General features: G+C 35.8%; 3 protein-coding genes across 3 annotated transcripts; all 3 read right to left on the bottom strand.

Annotated features, from left to right (window-relative positions):
- Positions 1–1353: 1353 nt before the first annotated feature.
- LOC146160895 (acid-sensing ion channel 1A-like) lies at positions 1354–7293 on the bottom strand. The gene is made up of 9 exons (XM_083385043.1): positions 7103–7293; positions 6116–6283; positions 4911–5045; positions 4557–4669; positions 4148–4347; positions 3335–3539; positions 2500–2620; positions 2105–2215; positions 1354–1447 (listed from the first exon to the last, which is right to left on the bottom strand). Exons 1-9 carry the CDS (start codon positions 7291–7293, stop codon positions 1354–1356), a joined length of 1338 nt encoding a protein of 445 aa, XP_083241169.1.
- A 2188-nt stretch (positions 7294–9481) lies between these two features.
- Positions 9482–14022, bottom strand: LOC146160894 (acid-sensing ion channel 1-like). Its single transcript, XM_083385042.1, has 9 exons — positions 13811–14022; positions 13344–13511; positions 13092–13211; positions 12729–12850; positions 10826–11025; positions 10142–10397; positions 9919–10051; positions 9687–9815; positions 9482–9596 (listed from the first exon to the last, which is right to left on the bottom strand). The coding sequence occupies exons 1-9, from the start codon at positions 14020–14022 to the stop codon at positions 9482–9484; spliced, it is 1455 nt and encodes a 484-aa protein (XP_083241168.1).
- Positions 14023–14525: 503 nt separating this feature from the next.
- On the bottom strand, positions 14526–22411 carry LOC146160893 (acid-sensing ion channel 1-like). Its single transcript, XM_083385041.1, has 9 exons — positions 22215–22411; positions 21558–21725; positions 21198–21317; positions 20905–21029; positions 19561–19760; positions 18712–18916; positions 17915–18050; positions 15687–15815; positions 14526–14724 (listed from the first exon to the last, which is right to left on the bottom strand). Exons 1-9 carry the CDS (start codon positions 22409–22411, stop codon positions 14526–14528), a joined length of 1479 nt encoding a protein of 492 aa, XP_083241167.1.
- Positions 22412–22448: the final 37 nt, after the last annotated feature.

Below are 22448 nucleotides of genomic sequence, written 5' to 3'. Positions count from 1 at the left end.
CTGTCACTGTTTTATGACGTCATTATTCATTAACGTCAGACGAAAAATAGGGGAATTCCCTAAGTTGAAAATTCAGGACCCCTCCTTTTTTATTTTCTGGTTACGCCCCTGATTGCCCCCCCTGGAAATTTTTCTGCGGACGATAATTATAATTAACCAGCACGATAAAAACTTATCCTGTACTTTGTCACGTATTAATCGCTAAAAAATGATTTTTGAAATAATGTTCAAACGGCGTCAAATTCGAACATGGTATAACCTGACTTTCGAAAGTAGAAGTTGCGACGTCATGTTGAGTAAACCACTTTTTTACAGGTTCGGGTTCGTTTAAGATCAGGCTTCTTTAAAACTAGTCGACCCAGTTCCATTTGGACTTCTTAAAATCATACAAGAAATGGTTCAGATCCGTTACGGTTCAGATTCTAATTTTCTATAACTTAAAAAAAAACTTCGTAGCATAAAAGGGATTCGTTTCTGTAAATCTGCCTATAATTTAATAAAAAAAAACATTTTTACAGCAGTTCCCATTACAACTATTCGTTGTAGGCCTACCTCACTAACTCAGTTTTGCTGCTTATATTCAACATAAAATCGACGCCAAAATAACCCACTGCTAATATTTTTTATTAAATCCATTGATTTTTTTATTATATATTGACATATTTTTAGCATAGCCTATACTTAGTTTCGGTATTAAAACAGTAGGCTAAGGCATACAGCGTATTGGGAGTATAACTGGACTTTGTCGTGATGCAAGTAAATTGTACAACAAGAAAAGTCAGCAACTATATGAAATTTGCATTCAAGTTAGGTACAAAAAAACGTATTTTATATCATTTTTTATATATTTCCACACCTTCTATGAACTTTAGCGAAAATAGTTTGGTGAATCTAAAATATGCCAGATCGTATAAAGACCACTTGGATCAGTTGGTGTAACATAACGGTGAGAAGTTTATATAAACTATAAAACTATAATTCTCATTTGTGTTAAACAGTGACATGGCAAATGGCAACCCATTTCCAAGTTAAAGTATGGAAATTGCACATCGCAAATAAGTTTGGTAATCATTGATTTCAATTATACAAAAATAGTATATTCTAAACAAAAATAGTTTATTTTAAAATTATTTAGACTAAAAATTGGTAAAAAACAAAAAAATATGTGTTATAGAAATGACGGTGTTTGAGGTAATTCAAAAAACAATAAAACAGTTAAATTGCAATTATAGCAAGGTATGTACAGCTAGCGTCATATAGTGTTTTAAAATTTAAAGTGTAATTAATGAATATTTTGAATAACAAATATTGTTTTAAACTGAAATACTATAAAATATTCCAGTTTGGACTATCTTAGTGTCTTCTTGCAATCCACTTCACCTTTCCGCACAGCCAGATCCAAAATAGTTCGAAGCTGAAATCGCAGAACTCGAAAAGTGTAGCGAAACTTCAAAATAATATTAGTTTAGAGCACGACGACGTCAACTCGGCATTTTTACCTCTTTGAATAAAAGCATTTTTCACGATTGCAATTATAAATAGTTGGTTAACAAAGTATACTCAAGCTGCTCAAAATCCAATGGTTTTCATCTTTAGTGCACGCCTATAGGTTTTTGTCAATATGGTATTCGTGGTTCGAATACCGGCTATTTTATATTGGGAAATTCTAAATTTATTTAAATAGATTTACGAATCAAGTGTTCAATCTTGGCAACGACGCCCCATCTTTCAAGTACACGGTTTCAGTGTTGGAAAACACTGGTTTGGTGGAAGGCCAATTAACCCATTTCGACATCATAGTACAAAATAAACTAAACGCTATTCTTCAGCATTATGACAACTTTATTCACTTGTTTTTGAAAAGGCAATTTGGTTTAACTAAGTCAGCGAACATATACAACGTTAGACCAAAATGTCTAAACGCTATCGAATATATGGCGACAATAAGTAAAAATTATTTACTCTTTATCGGTCAAGATTTATAATTGTTTCTTTGCAATCGATTTTTTAAACTTTAGGCGACATCTAATATAACGATTTATTTACCTTTTTGTGTGATATTGTTAATGGTAGTATTTTATATAAAAATATTGAACTTTTTCACCTGCATCCGAGAAAAAGTCCGCCGGCTCCACCGATGTCACACATTAGTTTCTCGAAACTATATTCTTCGTGCTCCGATGTTTCGGTGTATCCAAGATCTTCGTAGAAAATTCTGAGATGACAGGAACTACGCAAAAATAAAGGCTGCTGCTCAATTGCATTTTGGTCGTTCCTTAACAGCTTTCTTGTTGTGGATTAGACAACAATTGTATGCTTTTGTTATATACAGATCGGCCTTAAAGCACACTCCGTCAACCTAATTAAATTTAAAACCCGTCAACCCAAAAGAAGAGGGAGAATATGACATTTAATTTGAGATAAAATAGTTTTTATTGAAGAGAACTGCCCATCGCTGGTCAAATTATAGAAAACTATATAGGTTGGTAGAATACTTACGTTAAATTTTCCTTAAGCCCAATAGCATACTTTATCATTGGTGTCGGTTTTGTAATCCTGACGGTGGTCTGATATTCAGTGTAGCTGCACTCTTGTGGACAGTTGCAGTATTCAAAAATTGCTACAAATGTTAGGTATTCTTTTGATCATGACGTCTCTGCCGATTTATTTTACTAGATAGTGTATCTTATGACAGTTAGAAGACTTTAAAACAGGAAAACAGCCATTTGCACAAAGTCGTATTTGTCAAACAATGGTTTCCTTACAAAAAAAGTATTATTCAGATACTTTCGGTAAGCTTAACTATGTTTACAAGGATTAGCTTCTGTAGTGGTGCTAAGTAATGTTTGTGCTTTAAAGTTCATGCGCATGTTTAATTGTTTAAAATTTGAAACAAAACCTTTGGAAATATTTCGTAGTTAGGAAATGTTCGTGGTATCGGATCAAAACCGATACCCGATGGCAGGTGGTAGTATCGGTACTCATCCGATACTAAGGTGGTATCGGTGCCGATCCGATACCAAATCATTAAGGTAATTTCAGTCAACATTTGCGATATAGCTCAGCTATTCTCCTAAGGTAAATTTATCCAAAACAGCAGTTTTAAGATCTGGATTTAAATAAACTTATTCAAGGTAAAGCAAATTTGGGCCAAATAATCTGGAAAAAATACCTCAGAACGTTTAGATATTATCTAAAGTGCTCGGTTTACTATAATAAGGATGACATTTGGTTTCGGATCTGATCGCCATACTTTTGTCCAAAATATGGGTTTTGGGTGTCCGAATAATTATCAAGTATCGGACATCTCTATAATAAGTATAACTATATATACCTTTAGTTAAATATGATTTCCAAAGAATGTGTCCACATCTTTGAAGATCTGCCATACTGCACAAGGGGCCCTCATATACATGGTGTTCAAAGTAGCACCCGCAGTGGGTGATAATGTACTTCGCCTCACATTCGATCAGACAGTTCCTTCTCTTGTAAGGCGAGAATCGGCTTGGCACACTTCCGCACTCGCCATGAGGAGGGGTCTGTCGGTACAAGTGTCTCAAATATGAAAGACTTTACAGAAGTAGGCAACATTTTTCGGAACCTTTCGGATACTTATTTACTAATTACTACTTACGACAATTTCCAAACAACTTATTTCACTTTTGCATTGGCTTTGTTATTTCTTCCATTATTATCTAAATCTAGGATTATGGTCTAAACGTTACTTTTTCAGTTTGTTAAACGTTACTTTTTCTGTTTGTTCTTTGAATTTAAGCGAAAAAAACTCTTATATTTCAACTAAGCCATTTTGTAATAAAAAAAGAAAGAAAGAATAGAATAATAAACAATGAGAATCTGTCGATACCAATATGCACTTCACTTATGGGGTTGTGTGGTGGTTAAATTTGTATTTTTATCACCAAAATTCCAAATAAGGGATAGGTAAACGGTCGTACAACTTTGTAATATAGTTTACACAAAGATAAATTGTAATTAGGTTAATTTACATAAGTTCTAATTGACACATCTGTGTACAACTGAAGTGTTGAACTTTATCAAAGATTTATTGCAAGCAAGATTGTTTTTTGATGTGCTAACCATCTACCTATAAGTGCTAACCACGTAGGTACAACAGATATTGACTCACCATTAACCGGAATTCTCTTCTGGTAAGAGTCACTTCAGTAATATAACCAGGTATTAGGGAAAACCCCCGATCGCGTACTGCCCTTGTTTTGCTTCCAGGATCGTGAGTTGCGACTTTAAATCCTTCATACAACATAAAGGGACCGGGCGCCCAATCAGCTAAAGAATAGGGAAGGTGTACATCCAAACCTCCGATAGAACCTTTTTAAATTAAACAAAAAAATTCACTCACAAATGATTTACAATATACAAATTTTGCCACGTTTAATTTTATGTTTTTAATTAATTCTTAAATCACGCATTCTTAATTGTAATGGAAGTATTTTATTGTATGAGGCGGATAAACCGAGACGTGGTTTTGCATGATAAGAAAAAACGGTTTACATAAAATTTTGAAGAATATAGTAAACCTGGAACTGATTGCGGGCTTTCAAGTCCCGGGTCAAACGTGATACAACGTCCCATGTCGGTTGTACTTATAGTGAGTTGCTGTGAGGTACAATTGTGCAGTTGAAACACGCACCTAGAGAAAAAAAATTATATACGTTTTCTTTCGTGTAATTTTAATAATTGATACACATCGACGCCGTGCTGAGGTTAAAGATTTTATTTCAATGTAGACTTAGTCACAATCCAAATTAAATGAAACCAAGGACATTACGAACGAAATAATTTGGCGACTTTGTAAAGTTGTGAAAAAATATCAACACATTTTGGCGCCTATTGAAAACACAGTTCGTATTAAATTTAACTACCGATTTTACCATATTTCCTTGAGATAATTTTTAGAAACAGTCATGATGAAGTTAGATTCAGACATATTTGTTTCAAATACTTGGGAACCGTTTCCATAAACATAATTCAAGTACGATATTCCCTCATCAGAAAAAGACCTTCCTCTGCAAAGACATTAATTGTTATCAATCAGAATGTGGCGTAACAAGATTTTCATTTAGGTCTGAGCATATTGTATGTAAGAAATCTAAAATGTAACACTTTTTAGGCCAGCCATGCTTTCAAAATTTGGATTTCTAAAAATTCCAAGAGTTTCTATAATATCATCTAGTTTTAAGTCTCTAAAACAGGGGCCGGCAATCTACGCCCGCGGGCTGGATTCTACCCGCCAAAGTAAAAGCGGGCCACCTCTTATACAAACTTGGCACCATTCACCATATTTTGTGGCTATTTTAACTATACGTAAACATTGCACTTTGGTTAAAAAAAAAATTTCTGCCTACAAAGTGGCGTGCAGAACGTGAGATTATTAACAACGTAAGTTCCGTAAACTTGGTATATATAAATTTATATTATTGCGCTCTGCGCGAATTTATTTCGACTTTTAATGTGAAAAATACATCGAAAGTTTATTTAAATAACGCCATAAACTAGTTTGTTTCACTAAAGTAAGTATTTTAATGAACCTTTTCTTTGCGATCGTGGATAATGCCAGCTCTGATTTTAAACCAACTGAACGTATTATTTTTACATTTAAAAAAAGCCTAGGTCAGCCTCGATTAACAGTTGGTAAAATTAATTGCTTAAAAGATTTTTAGTTTAAAACGACCCGCTTAGACTTTTCTGTGTTTGAGTTTGGCAGGCGACCAAGAAAAGGTTGCCGATCACTGCTCCTAATGAATGTTCCGTTAGAGACTCAAGATTTAAATGCAGACTATGTATTTTATAATATTAATTAAGACTTCTATACGTATTGTTTTGCGATATATTAAGAGTGATTGTCAAGTTCTGTTATTAATGTATTGTAGAAAGTGTGCAGAAAACTTTACCAGATTTTTTTTGTGTGACGCAAGCTAAAAAAGTTCCACTGGTAAAACCTTGTAAGGAAAGCAGAATAATAAAAATGGAGCTAAACATACTTGTTTATGCTGACTTGACAGTTAATTGGTTAGGCGTTTGTTCTGAGACTTCAAAAAACGTTTTAAAACTTATTGTAAAGGATTTAGTGAATTACCGAAATAGATTGTAAGGGCAGATCGTCAACGCCGGAAACTTGCTTTCTTGTTCGAAACGGTTTTTGACTTTCATAATGGTTGGATACATGCAAAAGTCATTGATGCTACGGTATATGATGAACGAGCAGTATGCCATTCCACCGAGTATAAATGTTATCCACAAAAGTCTAAACAGTAAATTGCATAAGAAAGGTTATACATCACATTTATTGAAGTCATTTAGAATTTTAGATTAAAGGTTTAGTCTTTGAAAGTGACGTAAATCACGCAATATAAAATTTCATAAATATTGTCGCCTTTAAGGCCGGGTAAGTCTTTTAAATTGCCGGTATTTTTGTGTTACATTTTTTATTTTATTGCAATTAAGTGACAATTCTTAAATTAACCTAAAGTAACAATATGAAATAATTCTGGCACGAAATTTGAACGAAGTGTAGGATACAAGAATTTAGCATATCTAACAGTAAACCAGGGCTGCGGCGTCGAGTCTGACTCGGGACTCGAGGAGTCGGTTTGTTTTTGCTGGAGTCGGACTCGGGACTCGGGACTCGAGTAAGACCACGTAAACTACCCGAGTCCGACATGCGCATGCGCAGTACCGAATTTTAAAACTGATACGCCAAATGGAAATTGTAAAGGTGGAATATTATATGGTAGAACTTTTTACAAAAATGTATTGTGAGTCAATGAACTATACGACCCCCCATAAGTGGATTGCTGAATATCAACGTTATTTTAGTTACGTAAATTGGTGAAATACAGGCTGCAGTGTCCGGGCCGGACTGGGGGCGCGACAAAGTCGCACATTTGACCTGAGTCGGACACGGGACTCGGGAGTCGGACTCGGCTTATTTTTAACCGACTCCGCAGCCCTGCAGTAAACTAACAAAACCTAAAACCTATGAAAGATAAACACAACCTTAAGAAATAGAACAACTGCCAAATATTTGTGATTTTGTCAATTTCGTTTTATGCAGACTGCTTACCTCCTAAACATACTTGCATCAGTGCGAAAAACATACCGCAAACCGTGCATCGTGGAATTGTCGGAAAACTGCTGCGTCACCCACCAAATAGTCAACAAGTTTTTCTTGTTTATTTTCTCTTCATTGTCTACCGCTTTTCCCTCTTCGACATTCCAAGAATACGATTCAGATGTTTCAGGTAATCTCGACATACCATTTATTCATAAATGTCCCACAAAACGCTTTCCTACCAAAGTAAGTTTTCTTCCAAATAAAAATAAAGTACTGTTATAATGTTCATTTTCACGACCGACAAACCTTTAATCCGACAATAAATTTATTCAAAGTATTAGCAAATCAATACTATTCAAAGTATAATTTAAATCATTCCCTTGAATCAGTGAAATTTTGCACACTGATAAACAAATTATGCGCTTTTCGTTTGCCCGTAAACCTTTTGACAAATCGCTCATTTGTATTTCTATTCTTCAGAGTAACAAGCAAATATTTGACGTTAATAATAGCTGGAATGCAGACGAACAACAACGTTCCTAGTGACGCAGTCGATTCATCTGATGGTCCTTTTCAAGATGACATTTTTTCATCATGCGCGATTTCAAGCTATCAGACGCACAAACGGCCCTTTGTGATCGATTGGAATAGTAACGATTTTACCTTGATCGTATACTGTAAAATCAATTACTAAATTTACTGAAAAATATAAAACAACAAAATAAGTTTATAATTTTCTTTCGCCGAAAAACGATAAAATTAAGCAGAACGAAGTTAAGGGTTAAATAATACGTTTACTGCAATAACCTGTATTCCAATATTGTTTTGTTTAGTGACTAATCATGTAACTGTTTACATTTAGTAATGTCTAATCACGAATATATATTATACTGGTCATGATATTTAACTCAGGAATCTGAATCACTTCATTTGTGGTACTTAGCGCCGGTATTTTTAAAAATTGCCTCGGTACCTTCTCCTTAAATGTATTTAGAGTAGGCTAGATTTCAGTTTCAAATTTGTTGCCCGGAAAACAGCAGGTTTCTTAGGTTTGCTTGTTTTATGTGTTAGTTTGAAAAATGCCATGCCGGCCATGACCCACGTGTAGAAAATATATTTTGAACTATTAAGAGGATCCGCGTAAAACACATTAGCAACCCTGGTCTAATTAAGAAATTTACAACAGGGTTTTTGCAATCTAAAGACGAAAAACAACAACCCCCTTGCCCTCTCAAAAAAACAACTCTACATTTTTTTTTTGAAAATAAGTAATCTAAATCACCTTAAGTCCTATTCAGCTTACAGTTTGTTTTATTTTAATTTAAATGGAATGTTTTTAGCTTAAAATATGTTTTTCTTATCGCGCAAATGTATTTTTGATATAAACACTACCTCGACAGAGAAACTATATTCAAAATATAAATTTGACAACCTTAACTGGATACACAAGAAAATTTGCCGACCTTCAAGAAATTAATTTTTGCTGTAGGCCTACACTTTCTATGCGACCATAGCGCATAGTACCGTGTGCACTTACACTCTCCGAAAACTGTAAAATATTTCGACAATTATTCATACCTACTCATTCAAAAATGTAAAACAGTTTGCGTGATCTAAGCGTTTTTTCTTTTTTTCACAGAATAAACGTTCTGAACGTTGTTTCTGTGCAGCGATGTAGCTGTGCGGGGTGAACGACTGTTACAATTTATTTCCTCCAGCCATCTAGTTAAATCCCATAATAATATCAAAGAATATCTTGGTTGTATAAACAAGGCGCACGTCTACCTCTAAATTAAATGTTTTGTCACCACAATTTTCTTTATTGCAATTAGAATCGATTTCAGTTTCACATTTGTGTACGAGGCAAATATGGAACAGGAAGTAGGCCTATATTTGTTAACTTTTGTCACGGTATGGTGTATGATTTTTTGAGGTCATATATGATTCCAGATCTATGCCTCTAATGAGGCAAGTCAGGAAGATTTATAGATTAAATTGCAATGAAGCTGTCATAAAATCCCTTAGTCAATACCACTCGAAAATGTCAACCGCATCCAATTTGAATTGGACAATACCAGTCAGTTTGTATAGCCTAAATATATTATACACACGGAATCTTACGTTTTTAATTCATTTGGTCCAAGTTGTTTATCAGAGCGTGTCATAGTGTCTGATGATGCAGACTAACTATGAAACAACAACTATATAGAAATTCGGCCTTGGCGTAATAATTTTCTAGGGGATTTAAGGACATTAAACATTTTTCACATTGCCAATATATTTTATGAACAACGGCCAACGCTAGGCGATGAAAATGGCTACGAGCGTTTCATTTGCATCTAAAATAAGTATTGAAGGCACATGGTTAAACATTTCACTTTCGACATGTCATTTAATCACTTTGATTTGATCCCGTGTAACTTTCTTGCCGGTATATTCTTTCAACATCCACATCCAGGCCATTCCCATGCCAAAGTCGACGAACTCGAAAACAGTGGCGAAGCTAAAATAATGTGTGAGTTAAGGAATCATGTATGGTTGTAAATACCAAAAGAAAAACGTATAGCATATCAGTCATGTAAAGACCATTGACCTGCATCCAAGAAAGAGTCCACCAGCTCCGCCTACGTCACATAGAAGCTTCTCGAAACTATATATTGCTTGCTCGGTTAACTCCAGTGTCTCCAACTCAGCGTAGAAGACCCGGATTTCCATTCCGTTGCTAATTATTTTGGTAGAACATGTGTTATCGCTAGAGTCACGCTTTAAACGCTTTACTGTAAAACTCAGATTAGTGGATACTATAGGGAATCAGACAACCAAACCTGATATCGCTGTTGTATGCCTCCGTGAAAAGCTTTTTGATTCCGGTAGTTGGAGCGGTGAGCGAAGCGTGAACTTGGTAGTCAACGGAAAAGCAATCTTGTGGACAGTTACATTTCGTTTGGTCGAAAAGTTCTGCGGCAAAAAGCAAATAGGCGAGGTTTGCTACTAACATTATAACTAATCATTGACCAATCAAGAAAAAAAACGTCACCAGTCACCCACTTGAATTGTTGGCTTGGCCAACAACGCCGTCGGAAAGAATAGTGTTGCATGATCTGATTTGAGCCATTGTACACAACTTGCTTTCCCCTGGCATGTAAACAAATCTGCAGCCGCAAACGTCGACTGTGTGGTTGGTTCTGCACTCTAGCACGCACATTTCTCGAGAGTATTCGTCGTAGTATGTTAACTTCGAATGACCGCATTGGCCGTGTGGTGGGGGCTGTATGCATGAAAACTTAATGTAGACCTGCTTCGTCTGATTATATTAGCAGTTTTCAAAAAAAAAACCTAATTGATTGACTTGGTTAAAACCTAAATAATCAGCAAATAATTTAATCGTTTAGGACAGGTACTAAGTATAGAAAACTTAAACCTATACTCTTATTTCGGGAGGGGGATTGATTTTTGGCAATACTTACTTTATACATGTGTTTTTAAATTAAATAGCTATTTGGGTATATCTAATGTAGCTTGATAATGAATTGCAAAGCCAAAAAGGTCGAGTAACTGTAGAAACTCAGACTGATAATTATTGCGTCCCACCTTTTATAAGTGATGCTTGAATTGGTTCTCAGTTGCATTAACTGAAGATGATACAAGCTCGTACCGAAACGTCAAGATGATGTCGATCTAGTCAACCTTTTTGGATTTGGAATTCATTATCAAGCTAAATAGCTATTTTACCAACAACTTTGTCTCTTTTCGTTGGATCGAAACATCAGTCGCGTATCCAGGCAAAAGTGAGAAGCCCTTGTCCTTCAAGTAATAGACTTTGCTGCCAGGTGGATGAACCGTCACCCGAAAACCGTCGTACGTCATGTAAGGACCGTACGTCCAATCAGCTTCATTAATGATCTCAGACCAATCGAAGCCACCGGGCTGACCTAAAGTGACAAATGCATATCTTTATAGATGTATCGATATACAATATTCGAAGTATATATGACCATATAAGTGTATGTCAATGGTGGACAAACCGCGGCTCGCCTGTGTTTTTGTGGATCTTAGTAGCTAACAACGTCCCAATTGGATATACGGTTGTTACTCGTTATTAGTGATTTTGTGGCAAACCGACATTTCACCAACAGACTAACCGAATCGCCGATCAATGATGCAAGCAAGACCGACTAGAAAAAGTAACCTGCTGCGAGGTTCGAACTCACGACCTCCGCTCATACCAAGACTTGCTCTACTAAATAAGCCACATATGTCAGTCTAGTTGTTTTCACATATCACCATATTTTACCGAATGTTATGCAACATTAAAGTGTAACCAAAGGTACAACAACAGATTTTGCCCCTGTTTAAAGATTTTAGTTTTTCACCTCTCAGCTGTTGTATGCAGATGTAGTTGTTTTGCAAATAACAAATGAAATAAAGCTGGTGAGATTGAACCCCGTAACGCCAATTCAATTTGATTTGCTTTTTAACGTGAACTCTTAGTCCAGTGGTTCTCAACCTTTTATCTTTCGTGGCCCATTTACGTTGCAAAAAAAATCTGTGGCCCAATAAATTTTTATGAAAGGAAAAACTGTAAAATAGGTTTAGAACAAAACGCAACAGAACATATTTTAAAACAGATTATTCATTCAACCGTGCAGTGGTGAGATACTTGTGACTGAACAATAAATTTACATTCCTTTTTAATTCCTCCCCAAGCCATTATTCCTGTAAAATTAAATATAGTGACACAAATGAAACTATAAGTTCCTCAATAAATCTAGCTTTTCTAAATTGGTCTGTGGCCCATCTTAAATGTACTTATGGCCCACCAGTGAGCCATGGCCCACTGGTTGATAAAAAGCTGAGTGGCGTTCAACAGTTAAAACTTTGCTCTGTTTTAAACGTTAATTAGGGGACCGTGATGCTCTGTCACATAAAGCCTACTTTAGCCTTATCCGATTTGCACCTAAAATGTTTTACCCGTAGCATGAAGCACGTAATTTTCTCTGAATAAGTTTAATAGGCGGACTATTTTTGTTTTAAATCTACAGCAGCGTCAACGTTGGTGAGGTGAAACATTTAACATAAACGTCTGGAGTGTTAAGTTTTTGCAGACAAAAGCATCGGTTCCTAAACTATTTTTTGCGACACCTTTGGAAATACACTTACAATGCATCCAGAGATTTATTTGTAATTGTTTATTGTTGTACAAGAAAATGACAGTTTTCTCGCGACAATAACTTCGAGTGCATATGTCATGGGATAATAATACCTGTTTTTCCCGCTATACCGCTATTGAGTTTAGATCAAAAACGAAATCATTGTGTATAACTGCCTTGAAAATATAAAACGAGCCAGAAGGTCGTCGCGACGTACAGTTTGAACCTGTGAAAAGCGTATAAGCGCTTGTAGAAAATGTGAGCGAAAAATGATTTTGATTGCCCGCAAAAAAGGGTTAAACAAACGTTACGCACTACACTTGTAATATTAAGTTCATTAAGCCCACGTGGTTGATTTGTTGATTATTTTTTTATAGAAAATAAATGATGAGCAAACTTAAAAATATCTAAACGTAACTCCGTGAAAGATCAAAGCATTATTGTTTTGACGAAAAATAAATTTAAATTTCGATAAATTGAACAACCTGCACTGTCTTGATGCTTGTAACTTTCGTTGAAACTTGGGTCGAAAAGTAGACAATATCCGAAGTCAGTAAGAACAAAGCTCTTTAGTCTTGAATCGCACACTTTTCCCTTATAAAGGCAACTGCACATTCATGAAAGAATAATTAAAGTAGTTGCACTTCTCTTGTTGGTTAAGAAACGTTTGAAAACAACTAAACAAGTTTAGGTGTGCTTGATTAAATGGTACAAAAGTAAATCATTTTTGTTGAAAACATTTTTGAAATCACTTTCTGCTGGTATCATGATGCCTTACAAATGCTTGTAAGCGAACTATTATAACTAACAATTGACTGCCAAACTTGTATGATCCGTTTTTAAAAAACCCCAGAATGTCCAAACCGTCGTAGTCCGTCAAGTTCGCCTCTTCAAACGTGTTGGGGAGAAAATCGACAGAAAATACGCCTTCCAGCGCTTTGGCCTGTTCTTCCGTAATGCCGCTTCTCCTGCAATCGTAAATTCTTTCGGTGTTGTTGGGTTCGATTACAGAAAGGTGAACTTAGCTCTTTAACACGTTTCAATGAACACTATAAAACGTAACTAAGCACGTAAACATATTTACTGCGGAGATATCACACCTGAACATATTGTACGGACAGATTGTGACGGCCGGAAACTCTGATTTAGCCTCGAAGCGCCTCGTTACTCGAATTGTGGTAGGGTAAGACAGAAACGACGTCCAACTTTGGTAAACGATGTAGGAGCAATAAGCGAACCCCGCGGTTATCAACAGCAACCACACGATTCTGCAGACCCAACAGAGAATCATAAAACTGAAAACTAGTAAAGGATAACATCCTAGTCGATACCATTGCAGAATATTAGATTAATAAATGCAATAAACGAAAAGGATAATGCATCTCTAGTGCGATATCTTTATGAACCAGTTCAAACGCGAATACTGGCAGCCACTTACAGATTGCCAAAACTTTACAAAAACGGTGCATTAATACTTAAATTTATTAAAAAAAAGTTACGCTGTAGGCGCTCACGCGTTCCAATGGCAATGCTTCACTGTGCAAAACGTTTAATCGAACCCATATACCTTCTCAAATAATGAGCCTCCCTCATAAAGACGTATCTCAACCCGTGCATCGTGACCGAGTCGGTAAACTTTAGGGCCAGCATCGACATAACAAACTTGGCCGTTTGCGTTTCGTCGCCTTTCTTTTCGTCTTTTCCCTCCATCCAGCTCCCACGACTCGACGGTCGAACCTCTTCTTCATGCTTCGTGTCTTCCAGGTCGATAACTTTCATTGCTTTGATTTCATTTATGTATTTTACTAAATATCATAAGCGGCAAACCATGTCTAAAAAAGACGCGGTTACTTTGTAAAATGTTAATATAAGCACGTTGGTTTGCAAAGCAGCACATTATTAAGGAAGGCAGTTAAGATGACAATATACGAATACTATTCAGCACACAATGCTTTTTGATTATTGTCTCCATATTAAAATCCAACAACAAAAGTAGGGTTTTTCTACTCAGATGGTGGCCGGGCCGCAATTGGTGTGCCATCTGGCAACAATAGAGTCAGTAAACATAAAATCATAACGTTTTATTTTGATTGATTGGTGTTACACGCAGAGTCAACAAACTACACCTTTATTGTAAAATGTTAATTCAGGATAGTTTATTCCTCTGACGGATAAGTTGACAAGTTCTGAAATATATTAAATATGTCAAATTAACAAGAAAGAAAGACTTGATTATTCGGGTGTACATTGGTAAACGTGTTATTAAGTTAATAACATGAAGTTTATGTTATGGGAGAAGAAGGTCTGTCAGAGTTCCATGTCGAACCAATGATGTTTTTCAGTCGTCCTTTCAAAGACGTGCCAACTGCGGGCACCACAGGGATGACATTTCCATCACGCTTTGATTTGACGTGGCTCCGAAGACCAAGATTCCACATAAGCTCGCCAAGAAAGTCAACGAATTCAACCATCGTCACAAAACTGCAAAGAAATTATAAAAAAAAACTGTAGCAGGACTATATAGTAACATTCTATAGCGAACATTTACGACAACTATATAGTATTTCAACCTGACATTGTGACCATACATATGGTCAAACCAGCCTTTTTTAACCTGGGGTAAATTTACCCAAGGGGGTAATTTTTTTCGTTTTAGGGGGTAAATGAGCTATCAATCAAAATACCAACATCAGCTGACAGGACAGAAAAAGTGTGCAAGCCGTAGGTATTGGTGTCCTACTTTTCTAGTTCAGATTAACTTCTAATTCGAAGTTAGCCTACATAGTAGCCTATTAATTCTTTATCATCTAGTGTCGGTAACATCATTTTTCGCGATGATAGCTATTTTAGTTAATTGGCAACATCCTTATCTCTTATAGTAACTTCATTATTACATCATAACTGATGTAATTTGCTACTCGTTTTTTAAAAAAATAGGACCATTTTATATATTGGGGGTAAATCTGATATTTATCTTTGTTAAAAGGGTAAAATATACAAAAAAGGTTAAGAAACCCTGATTTAAACAAAACTCGCTAGATAAAACAAACTTTTATTAAGGAAATACAGTTAAACATAAATTCTTAACGTAAGGTAAAACTGACCTATCTATCTAAAGTTCCTTTTTATAGAGGGCGGGGCTACTCCCGTATCGTAACGAGGAAAATATCAGCAACAATATATATTTGCAGCATTATGATTTTAAGTAAATTAGTAGCAAGGACCTTATGACATTTAGGGCTTGAGTCTACAACGGTTTTTGGCACTAACAAAGTCGATTGTTTCAATTTGGTATTGAGAACGTATCAGATATCTGACCGTTGTCGCTCAAACATAAATAATATATATATGTATTGTTACTATTACTGTATTTATATTCAAATAGAGAAGCGCCAACATTGCTGTTCTGCGCTTTTATCAACCAGAATATCTTTTCTGTTTACCTGCATCCAAGGAAGAGACCGGCTGCGCCACCAATATCGCAGATTAGTCTCTCCCATCCATAAAGAGGCTCTTCTATTGTTTCAGTATACTGGAGGTCCTGGTAATAGACTTTCAACTGAAAGCCATTTCTGCAAACAATAATGCCACGTGTGCTTAAATGAACGTTCACATGTATAAACAACAAAATTCAAAGTTTAAAAAACAAAGTAAAATCAGGATCAGACATTTTTTTAAAAGGAATATATATTTCGCCTATGCTGGCATCGTCAATTCCTATAAGTAAAATAAAATAGATAATAAACAGAGCATAATAAAAAAGTTAATGAAAGGTTAAAAACATACGGAATCAGTATAGGTTTAGTAAACAGTTAAAAAACAAAACGTCAGGCTATCAGAAGAAAACTAGCTATTGCAAAGCAGCGCCGCACAGACAAAACATGACGTGACACTCGATAAGGACAGGTCGCTATGGAAAGACAAAAAGGAGAAAAAAGATAAGTGCTTACGGCATATTTTGCGTACGGCATATTTTGCGTACGGCATATTTTGCCCTTCTATATATTCACATTTATACGTTCGCAAAATGTAGAGGTGATTGATTGCTTCATTCTCCAACAAATTATTTTCTTTCATATTAAAAAAGTTATAATATACAAAATAAATTAAAGGACATAAACATTCAGTGCGCCTTTTAGTTAATATTGAACGTATACCCATAGGCCTAAGAAGAGTTTGACAAATTTACTCAAAAAACTCATTTTTACGCTCTTGTGATTTATGTGCAACCAAAGCTTTTGGGTTGAGGTCGCCACATGTTTGTTCCAAAAAACATTTCATTTAAACCTATTTAACGGCATTTTTGCGCTGCTTGCAAATGTCTCAAGTCGCTGTTCCCCTATATTTAAACGGCATATTAGCGCACGAGATTGACATCTAACAGTAGGTTTCTTTAGGTTGCATTTTCCATGATACACGTTTTGACGTTGGAACACGACACACGGTTTTTAGTAATTTCATTAAAAGTACTAAACACACTATATTCGATAAAGTTAACATTTCGCTGTTTACAAACGTTTCGGAAATACCTCATGTCATCATCAATGTAAAAATACAAGTGAGATAAAAACGATAACACATAGACAAAAAAAATAAAGACGCACATAATAGGGAAAAAAGGCGATGTACAAGTCAGTGAGTACCACTAGGTGTAAAAAAACTTTGTAGTAGAGTAAGCCTTAAAGAAAACCACCAAGAAAGACCAACTTCTATGTAGGTATGTGGACGACCTTTTTCTTGTGTCTTCAAATACAATTTCTTTAGAACGTTTTTTCACCATCATAAGCTCTATATATATTAACGGGCTGCGTCCTATATTTAGATGTATTTTTACAGCGCGGTAGTCAAGGTTTTTACGTACTAAAGTTTTTCGTACTCGGGTAAAGTTTTCCGTACTCGATTCGACTTACTCGGGTACTTATGCCAACTCGTCCAGTTTTTTTCCCTTTACCTATACAAACCGAGTTTAGCTAACGCTCTTGTAACTATAGGGCGTATAACAACGCCAGCTCATATAAAATCATGTACGTTAAGTTTGCCACAATAAAAAGCATGTTGTTAGGCAGTGGAAATCCAAGCACATTTGTAGACTTCGGAGATTACGCCTGCTACATATGTGCGCTTTAACGTAATGAAATTTCCATTTGTCGGATCTGTATATAAGACGAGAACTCCAACTTTTATGCAACGGGGCAAAAAAGACAAGCTAAGTTCAGGTTTGTTCATGAAACTTCAAAGCTAGCCTCCTGGTTTACACCAAAAGATCCACCATCGCTAATCCACAAAATCAACGTGGTGTACCGACTGTGATGCAGCTGCAACCAGACTTACATCGGACGCAACCTTTACGAAGCGTATGAAGCCGTCGCCTAAATCGAAGGTTTGTGCTCATCTGCTCGCCAATCCTACCCATAAGGATAATTTCAATCAAACGGAAATATTGGGTTCACGGCATGACAGATACCGTCTGTATTTGCTGGAGTCTATGACGATTGAACATTACAAGCCAGAGCATTACGCCTTTAGGCTAAAAATGTTTTGTTGCATTTTCCTAGATAAAAGCCAAAAATTTTAAATAATGGTCTCTTACTTATTTCGTAACGGAGGTAGCGGGCCGGGGGATATTTATTTGCGGGTCGGATTTGGCCCGCGGGACGTAGGTTGGTTTTACCTTATATTAATTCCGTAGGTCTGAACAAGCACATTTATCCAACCTTCCGCTATGGCAGTGCGCGTGACGACGGTTTCGAATTCGGTGTAGACACACTCCTGTGGGCAGCTGCATGTTGTTTGGTCAAATTGATATCCTATGCAACAGAGTATATATTTTTTATTAATTATTATAAAAAGGATATATTGCCTGATTGCAGGCGGTGAAGTAAAATAAAAAACTAAGCGCGAGTCAGTCGAGGTGTTCGCGCGAAGGATTTAGTGGGAGAAGAAAAATAATTTATAGCAAGCCAAAGCGAGTGGCTCTGCTTACTCCAAATAGTTAAAAAGAGAATAACTTATCCTAGCAGAAAATGATAAATTAGCATTTTTTTAGCATCTGTGAAACACATGGCTTAAGCAGACGTACACGGACACGTTACAACATTATATGCAAAAGTACGTCCACGGCTTGCTAGAGTCATGCCTTTTAGACAATATACTTCTTGTATTTTGTTTTAACTATATTATACGTTTCAGGCGACGTATTATATAACCTGGGCAACGCCAGGTATTATGTTCTATATCAAGCTTTATTAATTTCAATACAGACGTTAATTGGAAAGATAAATTAAGACAATTGTTTGTCTTAGTTTTTGTATTTAACGCGATACTTTACAACGGATCTGAGTTAAACAAAAAAATACAAATGCAAACATTTGGGCATGCTTAATTATTATCTTCCTGTCTACTAGAAAAGTTTCGAACTTCCGACAACGCCAGTGTTGTTTTTTCTGGTTTGTTGACTTTGGAACTTACTGTGATCAGATGGATTGTTTAGGGCAAAATTACATTCCCGCATCTTAGCAAGGCTGCAGATAGGTGCATCCCCAGGCATGTAAGGAAATCTACAGCCGCACACCGTCACAGTGTGGTTAGTTTCGCACTCAACCAAGCAGAGTTCCCGCGAGTACATGTCAAAGAAGCGAAGCACTGTCGTACCACATTGGCCGTGTGGCGGTCGCTAAAAAATACCAGTGTTGTAAACAAATCATTTTGAAATTACTAAAGTCTTTCATTTAAATAACAAGTCAAGTACAAGTACAAGTCATCGGTTGCCCAAGTCAAGTCCCAGTCAAGTCATAATTAGACCAAGTCAGCTTCAAGTCAAGTCCTTGTCATAAAAATAAAACTTTGAACTATTAAAACAGTTAAACTCGTCTGATTATGAGCGTCTTAGATTATAAAACTAACACAAACGCGACATATAGCAAGCAATTTTTTATGTGCGAAAATTAAGTTAAATAACCCATTTATATAAATAATTGCTTAATGAAAACATTTTATTTTAACCCAAGTCATTTGTCAAAATTTGCCCAAAAGACTTAAGTCAAGTCAAGTCATTTTTCTCTAAAGACTAAAGTCAAGTCATTTGAAAACAGTGACTTAAGTGCACTTAAGTCAAGTCATTAACTTAAGTCATTACAACACTGTAAATTATACAACAAGAGCAGTTAGTTTGTTGTTATTTTTGACACTACAGTGTGTAATTTGGGTTTTGTAAGAACTTAAATAGGTGGACTTACAATTGACAAAAATATTTACAATATTTGACATACTTTATATACGACCTAATTGTCACCATCTTAAAATTTGTCACCATCTTACCATTAGCGAGTAGGATTTTCTACTGATGGTCACTTCAGTTGTAAAACCAGGTAACAAGGAAAAACCCTTATCGCGCATATAGTAAGTTTGTTGAGAAGGATGATGAACTGCTACACGGAAGCCGCTGTAGAACATGTAGGGGCCAAATGACCACTCGGACTCATTAACGTAGCCGAAAAAGTCCAATCCCCCAATGTGTCCTGTGATGGAAAAACACAATTTCGCAGATAATGCGCGGTATATCTATCTTTTTTGTTAATCACTTGCTCTTTAAACTTGCTCTTCAAACGGTGTGTAAACAAATTCTGCAACCGAAGTTGAATTATGTACGATTATAACACGGGTGGCCAACCACTCAGATAGCCTACTAAGAGCCGCACTAGTTACTTGGTTAACCGCCAAGAGCCACACCTTACACACATAGAACTAAAATAATAACCCATCACCTTTTCTCACTCACATCCACGAAGCGATCGCACGAATCGCGAAAAAAGTGCCTTTATTTTGTTAAAAAGACAAAATTTTAATTTAGAAGAAGAAGCGACGCATTGAATGAAAAAGTACACATTTCTCGATATAATGTGATTTATCAATATTATTTGGGCATACTGTTTGCGAAAGTGTTACTAAAAATATGATGGCCTTGAGGCAAAACGTCTCAGTCGGAACCATCATTAATCCATAACTTAACCTAACGAAATCGAAACACTCTGAAAGCATGTGCAACACGAAAGAGCAGCATATAACTCGGTAAAGAGCAGCATGCGGCTCGCGGGCCGCGTGTTGGCCACCCCTGGATTAGAACTATAGAATTAGAACAAACAAACAAACAACATACAAAATCCAAAACGCATTGGGTTTTAAGCTCAATAACAACATCAATAATGTCAGGAAGGTAGGCCGGAAAATCCTAGCCTGTGGTGAGGTTCGAACTCTCGACCTCTGATATTGTTGACTGTGGTCTTGGTATAATACTATTTATTTATTTAGTCGGCAGGTTTATGTTCACCGATGAAGTGTCATAGGTTCAGTCGGTGTGGTGCTATAGTTTGTAATCTACAATGAGTTGTAAAAAATATGATAAACTGGTAAATGTTTTATCTAGAGTATATACACATAAAATCGTTAAATATGCTGTTTTGTTACCAGGCATGGCATACTAAAAAATAAGGTTTCTGGTATATATTTGTCAAACCAACGTTTCGGCTTACTATTACCATTAAGCTTTCTGAATAGTAAAAACATTTTTGTCAAAAGCAAATAATTTGAGGTCAAATTTGTTAATTTTTAATATTATAGGTCAAATTTTCCTATTTTAACACAATCAATGCAATTATGCTTTACCTGCAGCTGTTTGGTGTTTTAAATCGACGGTTTCACTAGGATCAAATTCCAGACAAATTCCGTAGTCAGTAAAACTTTCGCTTATTAGTACACTTTTGTTACACGGAGCTTGGCGATAAATGCAGCTGTAAAAATCGATAAGAATATACTCCTTTAATTTTTTAGAAAAAAAGTTCCGCAGGCAAAAAAAAATTTAACAACTCTTGATTATCAACTTTTTTTACTATTATTGGAAAAAGTAAATAAAACCATACTTAGCTGAGTGAAATGAATATGACGTGTTTCGAAAAAACTCTTTGATGTCCATGTTATTGAAGGTTGACAAATTAACTGGATTGCTGGCAGGAATGTACACAATGTTTTGATACACTTGCTGCAACGCGGTTGCTTGCTTCTCACTCAGTTTACTTTTCCTGCTCAAAAATATTGCAATAAGGCATTTAACTGTAGGCCTACAACAAGAATGTTAAGCATTCATAGAGGGCGAATAATCTTAGAGAATATATTTTTTTAATATAATGGCATCTCACTTAATAATACAAAATCGCGTACCTTTTTTAATTCAAATTTGCTTTTTTAGTTTTTAAATAAATAAACAAAAATATTCGAAATTTCATTATTCTGATATGAATTTCTAAACAGGTAAAACTTACTGAAACACGTTGTAGGCACACATTGTTACGGCGGGAAATTCGCTTTTCGACTCGAATATGGTCGAGACACGGACAGTCCTTGGAAATGAGTAGAACAACAAAACGCTTTGGTAAACAACGAACATGCAGTACGATATTCCACCGCAAACCACAAGCAACCACAAGAACCTTCAACGCATTGGGTTGAAACACGAAAAAAAAACATTTTTTTTGATCAAAATGTTATGGGCTAACATACTAAATTATTTTTCTAAATAATCAAATAATTTCAAAAATATTAAATTAATCGCAAACAATCAAATTAATCAACATAAGTAAAATAAAAAGTAAAATAAATTATAAATATTGATTGCGAATATTCCGAGGAAAATAGCAAGTCTATTAAAGATACAAAACATCTTCTGTCACCAAGTTCTAACTTTCACACTTTCACGCATGTAAATTGTAGTGATTTTCAATAAATCTAGTGATTTTTTAATTTATATAATTATTTGGCCAGTAGGACTATTTTTTACAATTACCAAATACATGCAAATGCGTTTTTAAGATGGCCCAACAACGGTAAGAGATACTGCCGATACAATCACTCCCAATTTAATTTTGAACTAATCCGTTTGATCAAATGGAGTACGCAACTTGTATAACTTTACATCGCACCTTCTAAGGATATGCGCGTCTCTCATAAAGATGTAACGCAAACCGTGCATGGTGGAGGCATCGGTGAAGCGGTGTGCCATCATGGACATCGCAAAGTCAGTTGTTTCAGTGGGGTCTCCCAACGCATCTTGTTTGTTTTCCCAAGCTTTTTCAGGAAGATCTCCGGGATATTTTTTAACCTCCTCCTCTTTGGCCATTTTTATTGACTAAACTGCAATTTTAGCTAAATAAACT

This window comes from Ascidiella aspersa, chromosome 3 (genome assembly GCF_963924565.1).
Source record: "Ascidiella aspersa chromosome 3, kaAscAspe10.2, whole genome shotgun sequence".
In the NCBI taxonomy this organism is placed as follows: Eukaryota; Metazoa; Chordata; class Ascidiacea; order Phlebobranchia; family Ascidiidae; genus Ascidiella; species Ascidiella aspersa.
This window is presented reverse-complemented; position numbering and strand designations above follow the sequence as displayed.

Excerpts from the sequence above, each read along its gene's own strand:
- LOC146160893 (XM_083385041.1), bottom strand. The coding sequence starts at position 22,411 with ATGGCCAAAGAGGAGGAGGTTAAAAAATATCCCGGAGATCTTCCTGAA. Across the intron at positions 21,318-21,557 it reads TGTGCCTACAACGTGTTTCA|GAAAAGTAAACTGAGTGAGA; the intron begins GTAAGTTTTACC and ends ATTTTTGAGCAG. Across the intron at positions 14,725-15,686 it reads GGTCTCTTCCTTGGATGCAG|TTTTGTGACGATGGTTGAAT; the intron begins GTAAACAGAAAA and ends ATTTCTTTGCAG.
- LOC146160895 (XM_083385043.1), bottom strand. The coding sequence starts at position 7,293 with ATGTCGAGATTACCTGAAACATCTGAATCGTATTCTTGGAATGTCGAA. Across the intron at positions 6,284-7,102 it reads GATGCAAGTATGTTTAGGAG|ACTTTTGTGGATAACATTTA; the intron begins GTAAGCAGTCTG and ends TTTACTGTTTAG. Across the intron at positions 3,540-4,147 it reads GAAGAGAATTCCGGTTAATG|ACCCCTCCTCATGGCGAGTG; the intron begins GTGAGTCAATAT and ends TTGTACCGACAG.
- LOC146160894 (XM_083385042.1), bottom strand. The coding sequence starts at position 14,022 with ATGAAAGTTATCGACCTGGAAGACACGAAGCATGAAGAAGAGGTTCGA. Across the intron at positions 10,398-10,825 it reads GAAAAGAGACAAAGTTGTTG|ACGAAGCAGGTCTACATTAA; the intron begins GTAAAATAGCTA and ends TAATATAATCAG. Across the intron at positions 9,597-9,686 it reads GGACTCTTTCTTGGATGCAG|CTTCGCCACTGTTTTCGAGT; the intron begins GTCAATGGTCTT and ends ACATTATTTTAG.